Source organism: Pygoscelis adeliae, unplaced genomic scaffold (genome assembly GCF_000699105.1).
Source record: "Pygoscelis adeliae isolate BGI_AS28 unplaced genomic scaffold, ASM69910v1 Scaffold121, whole genome shotgun sequence".
NCBI lineage: Eukaryota > Metazoa > Chordata > Aves > Sphenisciformes > Spheniscidae > Pygoscelis > Pygoscelis adeliae.
Window position 1 is genome coordinate 4229282 of NW_008824359.1, and position 7265 is coordinate 4236546.

The 7265-nt window shown below is 52.0% G+C and overlaps 1 protein-coding gene across 1 annotated transcript in view; it reads right to left on the reverse strand.

The window, feature by feature from the left end:
- ANKRD66 (ankyrin repeat domain 66) overlaps positions 1-1250 on the reverse strand; it is a 10243-nt gene extending 8993 nt beyond the window's left edge. Inside the window, exon 1 of the mRNA XM_009319670.1 lies at positions 1170-1250. Within this exon, the coding sequence (XP_009317945.1) occupies positions 1170-1204 (35 nt within the window). The 5' untranslated portion in view covers positions 1205-1250. The remainder of the gene's footprint in view (positions 1-1169) is intronic.
- Positions 1251-7265: the final 6015 nt, after the last annotated feature.

Consider the following 7265-nt stretch of genomic DNA (forward strand, 5'->3'; position numbering starts at 1 on the left):
AGGGAAGGTTTGCAATCCTAGGGGCTACGTCCTGGGAGCCAGAGGTGGACGGGACTATTTCCCTGCTCCCAACTCCCATAAACATCCCAGCCACATCCCAAATCCAGGCTGGAAGGACACAGCACCATCTCTGCCCTGCTTTCTTGTAAGAAAAAGATGAGCTACAAAGGTCGGAGGGAATCACAGCCTGCTTCAGTAGGTCCCCTGACTTAGGTGGTTGGACTGTGTAGACCAGATCCAAGAGAAAGACCCATACATGACTTCTACTGAGTTTGGCTCCTGCACATCTGGGAATATCTGAATATATTAAAAAATGTAATATATTTTGGAGCTCCTCAGTGGGCCACAAAAGTGTCATTGGCTTTGGCATGTCTCTGTTACTTTAACCACTCCTGCACTGCCTCCTCCTCCTCATTGCCTCTCACTAACCTTGAAGAACCTGTTCCTTTAGATTAAACAGAGGTCTTCAGAGTTGTCCTCCAAGACCTTTCACCAGCATTAAATCTATCCTGAAAATGTTACACTTTAATGCACCCAGCCCATCACTGAAATGAATGCTGGACGAAAGTACAGAAGAAAAAAAATCTTGGACCTTTTCATACAGCTTTCTTATACTTTTCCAAGGAAATGCCAACAAAGTTCAAAGCTTAAAAATATAACTTAAATTTCAAGCACGTTTGTGCTCTGCTAGCTTCAGACCATACCCACACACATACATGCAGAGGGAGAAGAGGAGAAGCAAATGATCCCACCCCAGGAGCTCACCAGCTCTCCAGGGAGACAGTCCACGGGTGCAGCTTCATAAACAATTTAGGCCAAGCCAAATTTTACCTTCCCTCCCTCCCCTGCTGCCTCCCTTTGCTAGCCTTGAAGCTCATACGGCTGTTTCATCAGCTGGATCAACCTGTCGATCTCTCAGAAATCTAATCTTTTATTATTGGTGCTGGTTTCAGGGTTAATTCCCTAAATTCAGCGTTATCGAGGGGGCAAACACCGGGGCTGTGCAAAGGGGGGGTGGGTGCAGATCCGCCCCGTCAGTAGGGACCTGTGCTTGATCCACCTTAAACCGCCCCAGAAGTTGCACCCAAAAGTGGGATCGGCTTCCTTAGGGTGTTGTTATCCCCTTCTCATAAGGCCAGAAGAAAAGATTTGTATTTTTATGGAGGGACCTTGAGCCAAAGGTCTCCCCTCCTCGCCCAGCCATAAGCGTTGCAGCTCCTCCGCGGGATGTTGCAACCCGGCTGGGGGGATTTTCTCGCAGAGATCCCGGTGCGTGATCCAGCCCTACGCCACCACGCTTGGCAGCGCCGCGAGGGAAGCCAGAAGTTCGCAGCCACATGCAAACAAGCCCATATATAAACCCGTCCCTGCCATACAAAGGCACAGCCCAGCATTTAAGCAGCCGTGGGGTCCTCTGGGGCGTGCAGTGTTTTTTGGGGATGGCTCCATGCCGAAAACTTGTTTTCCAGGCCCGGGGAAGATCTCTCCCAGAAAGATTCTCTCATCTGAAAACTAAGACAAAGTTTGGTCCCTCCCCTTCGGGGAGAGCCCGGCAGTCGGTTTGCCCGCGAGAGAGACGTCCTCCTGCGGGAGCAGTCGCCTCTCGCCTGGCTCCGGAGGGCCGTGGGCGGCCGAAGGGTCCATCCTGCTCCTCCGGCCAGCAGGACGGGAGCAGGGGGCAGCCAGGACACCGCACACCAGGTACGTGGAGTGCTGGGTGCTGCTAAAAGGGGGGAACAGGGTCTGGGGAAAGCACGGGGAGGAGCGATGGTGGCACGAGCGGGACTTTAAGGAGCCGGGTAGTTTCTGCACAGCCCCTCGCGCAGCTTGCCAGTGCTCCCACCCCCTGGCTTCAGCCTGCTCTTCCCGAAGCCTGTCCCTGATCCTCAAGGGCTTGTGCTCCTCCACTTCCTCCCTTCTCGCCCCTTATCTGGCCCCAAATCCCTGCGTGTCCCTGCGGAGGGGTGGGATTCACTCCGCGTAAGCTGCGGCGCGTGGACGTGCCCCTTCCCCGCCGCGTGTACGGCCAGCACTCAGGGAAAAGGTGAACCGAGTTTTCCCACCGGGAAAAGTAACCCACCTCCTGACACGGACGTGCCCAGTGTGGGGATGGGAAGCAGCAGTCCCAGACTGCGGCGGGGGAAACTCAGACTAGATGGAAGGGGAAAAAAAAATTCACAGCGAGGGTGATTATACTCTGCTTCAGGCGTCCAGCATTGAGACATGCAGAACGGAGGCAGTCCCATGCGTGCCCTGCTTTGAGCAGGGGTTTGGACTAGGTGACCTCCAGCAGTCCTTCCCGAACTAAATTATTCTTGGAGGCTGAGAGGGACACAGAGCAGGAGGTTTTGGGTGCTCTGCCAGCACGGCATTCATCTGCCCCCAAATCCAGCACCTGCAAGGTGGATGCCTGCACAGGACCCCGCGCCCCGGCTGCTGTTAGAGCCGGTGGGGAGACAGATGGCAGGTTTAGGATGTTGTTCCCCCCCTGGTGTGTTTTAAGCCCCATGAGCTCAGATATAGGTGACAAGGTGGTGGACTTTAAACGTTAGTCAGACGAACCCGCCGGGAGAGCCTGCCTATACTGTAACCCGTGACACAACCATCTGAGCCTCTCCAGGAGCAGCAGGTGAAGGCTCTTCAGGGTAGAACCGTGGGCAGCAATGCTGTCCGGACTTGCACTTACCAACCCCGCTGACGTGATTTACAGCAGCGGAGAAGCTGTTGTAACTTACTGCTGGGGACACGGGGGATCCTTTAAAGGGCAGCTCTAGGAGGAAACTGGAGATGCTCAAATCTCCATCTCTGGCTGTCGTTAGTGGTTGGCCTCCCCTTTTTCCCCGCCTGCTGGAAGTGAAACACTTTCTCTCTTCAAAATCAGCTAATCTTAGGGGGGAAGGGACTTTTCTGCAGTGGAGTTGTGCTTGCAGAGAAGTGAGAGGGGATGTTCCCGCTGAGGGAGGTACGCTTGGACTTAGTCCTTGGATCCAGAAGCTCCACAGTTTATGGGAAGACTGAACCCAACTGCCTCCTCTTGCTGACTCCAAGGCTGCTGCCTGCTGCTTCCACCCAACGTCCCCACGTCCCGACCACACAGCAGACAGGTTTTCCACTAGCCAGGTCCTGCTTCAGGCCCAAAACAGCAAGCAAAGGGTGAGAAGAGTTGATTCAATGCCTAAAATGGGGCATTTAAGAGCAGGGACCAGAACTAGGGCTCTCGGGTGAACGCTGTCATAACGCTTAGTGGTGCTTTTTCCCCCAGACCCAGTGAATGTTGAAATGCTTTGGTATCTGGGGTAGGGACTAAGGTGATCCCATGCCCCAGTGATGAGAAATGGCTCTTTGGTTCAATCTCCAGTGCCAAATCAGGCAGGGGGTGTACTTAAAACAGATTACTTGGAGCTCAAGAAGGGGACAGTGACACCTCCTTCCGCTGGGGAATATCTCACTGGGGAGTGTTACCGCGATGAGCACATGGAAGTGCCCTGAGACATGGCTGGGAGGCCCTGGCCTAACCCAGGATGCAGGAGCATCACCCGAAAGGCTGGGAATCGCCCAGCTCCACCTTTGCTTCCCTCAGTCTCCATTTCCCATCTCGAGAAGGGGGGTGTACTGTCCTTCCCCAGCCTCGCATGCTGTCTGTGCTCATGGTGATGTGCTACCACCGAATACTGAGGTCAGCATAATCTCCGCGCTAAGCCACACTAAGATGTCGGATGGAAGCAGTCTTTAAAACGTGCAGTATGCTTGTTTACTGGAAAAAAAAAGTGGCTCACATCAGTGGAAAAATACACATTTGCATTTCAGTGACAGCCTCAGCCATTTACACCCTGCAACACAAAAGGCATCAGTGTGAAGGACTCTTTCCTTCAGCTCCCTCACATTCCCCAGGCTCAGCTCCCCAGCTTTGGCAGCCTTCAAATAACGGACAAGCCAAGGTCAGGGGGGGAAAAAAAAAAAAAAGAAAAAAAACACCAAGGAAAAAACCCCAAAACCTAAGACCGTAGGCCCCGGTAAAACCTCCCTTACCGCTGCCCGCTATCCAAGTGAGAGCTCCTGCGTGGGAACTGCTCGCCGTTTGCTCTGAGGGCTCTTGCACTGCCCAGACCCCCCTGCAGCCTCCTCCTCCCTTGCTGGAGAAGCTGGCACCTCTCCAGCCCCCAGCTGCTGGGATGGAGGCTCGTGGAGGCGGCAGAGATCAGATTTTGTCAGGCGAGGGGAGAGCTCACCCCAACACCAGCACCACCATCCTCTGTCCTCCTCCACCAGTAACTTCCCACAAGCTTCATGGAGATGCTGAGCAGCCTGAGGAACAGCAAACCCGCTTCAGAAGGTGTCGGGAAGAAGCGCAGCGACACCCACGACCCCGTCCTGCCGCTCTCATGTGCGTAAGCTCTCCCACTGCAAGCCCCTGGGGCGCTGGAGAGGAGAGTTTGCAGGATCTGGCCCCAAAAAGCACAATGCCGGATCACCTCCTTGTGCCAGCTCGCACAGACCCACGGAAGCCAGCGCCGATTTGTACTGATGTTGGATCCAGCCTTGGGATTTAAAAGCAGCCTCCGTGTTTATCCAAGTGCCAGGAAAGGCTGTCGGAGCTGCTTCCTGCACCCTTTCAATCCCCGGCTCCGGGGCCGCTGTGGGAACCACCCGGCGACAGCCACAGCATGTCGGCTCTGGCAAACAAACTCAAACCCACAAACTAAAGGCAAAACCACCATTAAACACGAGGAAGCCCTCATCTGCCCGATTGCATTCACGAGCAAGAATGTGGGCATGCTGCTGTCAGAGGTAACTTTCATTTTCGGATCAAGACAACGCTCTGTTTATCACACTCGAAGTGGACCCAGCTCTCCTCCAAGGCCTGTGTGGACTCCGGCCATTAAAAATTCAGGAGCAGGACACTCATCTCAGGTCTCAGCTACTGTAAAACCAGCAGGGCCACAGACTTCCAGACTTAAGACACACAGACATATAAAGACACAACCTGATGCATTTCTTAAAAAGCACGTATGGATTTGATTTCCAATACCGCAGGAGAAGAGCGGGGGTGATGGATGCTGTTATCCCACAGCATCCGTAGGGAAATCAGTTAGCTACCATTGCCGTAGTGTAATTTAACAGCCTAGAGGTTTTTGGGCTGTTTCTCTTCTGCTACAGAAGGTGCCGGAGGTGCACATATGAAAAGCTGGTTTAGGACAAAAAGAACAGGCTGATGATGTAAACTACTGACAGTAACAACCCCCCAGCCCACGCTGGAGGTTCGAGGTTTCCTTTTCTGCTGTTCCTTCGAGGGCTGGACAAACTGGGCAGAGCAGCAGTTTGGCATCTGAGTAGTAAAATGCCCTGCACAGGGCACGTCACTGTGCTGTTATTTAAAATTCCCCCAAAAGAGTGAAGCAGAGCGAATGCAGCATTTTTACCTGCACCTGAATTAGGCACCTTCTGAATTTCCCATGAAATAATGACATTGTTCTAGAGGAAAGCTGGAAAGGTGTTTAAAAAAAAAAAAGTCATGTTTCAGGTGTAAAACGTTTTTTCAATTTGTATTTCTTAGCAGAAGAAAAGCTCATGCCTCAAGAAAAAGGTTTTTAAGGTGTTACAGGCCTTATGTGTTTTATGTTTTAAACATAAAACATGTTTTACTGAAAGAAATTCAATTATAAACAGGAGTAGTTCATAGGGGGGGGGGGGTCCCCACCTCTTCCATGTCCTTTTCTTAATGTCTGTTATTGCTTTAAAAGTTAATGCTCTGCTTAATACGTGTGGCTTATAAGACGGGTCGGAATTTTAACATTTAGTTTGCATTTTAAAAAACAGCATAGTATTTGATGACAGTTTCTGGTCCTGATTTGATAACCTCAGAACACCCCTCACCTAAACACCCTTCCTGTTCAGGAAAGCCACACGAAAGCGCCCAGGCCCAGAGCACTGGCTGCAGCTGACCTCCAGCCCTTTGCACTTGGGATGGGCAGTCACAGCTCCGCTCCCAAACCTACTGCCAAATCCTTCTGTAGCCCTGGGTAAGGGAAAGAAAGCATTTCTAGCCAAAAAACACTTTATAACTCAGTAATAGCCTTGTAGCTATCAAAAAAAAAAAAAGCTACATAAAAAAGTTAGGTAAAAAGTTACATAAAAAAAAATGTTCTGCAAGATGACAAACAGAGCTTACTGGAATATTTAAAAATCAGAAGAAACTCGCAGAGAAACTACATCATAAAATAGCACACACATTTCTTCACCAACTTAAAACAACTGTTTTATTTTTGCTTTTCTGCTCCTTATTTCAAAGGGGAATAAAGTTCCCAACAGCCCCGGAAGGCCTGAGGCTCCCCTCTGTTCGGCTTACGTGCTAAATGCAAAAGTTCCCCCCGGATTTGCAGGCACGGTTAGGACAGCTTTCACCCCAACGCCTCCCCAGGTAGATCCTGCTCCATAAACAATGTCAGCTGGAACCCCACACAGCAAAGACACTGAACTCAGTATCAAACTTCCCTTTATGACTTCATGTGAAAATAAAGTTGGCTTTTTTTTTTTTTAATTCCGTTTTTGGCTAAAACTTTTACAGTTCCAGAAATGCAGTACTTGGGCCCCTTGTTTACTGCTGACCCCAAACAACCCCCGCATCTCCCCCATATCCACGTTCCTTGGTGTCAAGAGAAGGCCCCTCCCGAAGCAGCTACTCCGGTTACCGAGCACTCATCAGCTGAAGGAGGAACCGGCAGGGCAACCTCTTAGAAAAGCCGCAGCGAAGCTGCCAAACTCAGTCCTAAACCAGCCGCTCGGCCAGGCTTAAAAACCCCTTCCAGCAGCTGTTACCAGCAGCCAAGCACTTAAACCCGGCCGCATCCTCTCCTGCGATCAGGCGGAGACCGTTGGAAGCACTTTCACTTCACGGGATGTACGTACGATGGAGCTGGGCTATCGGATGTTTTCTCGGAGCGATGGATGTGGAAGGGAAGCTTCTCCGCACGGACGAACGGAGCCGTTAGCTGTGAAGGGGAGCTAGGAGCAGAGCAACACGTTACCAGAAGCGCGTACGTTCCCTCCTTGCTCCCCTTTCGGGCGCGGTTGCGGGGGGTAAGTATCTGATGGTGGCACGGCCGTGGTTTTACCGGTGCGTGTTTATCCCCACGCGTGTCCTGCGGGGCAGAGCAGAGGAGCGCGGGCAGCAGAGGCAGGGCAGGCGGCGCCTCCCTAGGCGGCCAGGTCGAAGTCGTCGCGCTCCTGGTTGTAGTCGAGCACCTTCTGCCGGAGGCGAGAGGCGT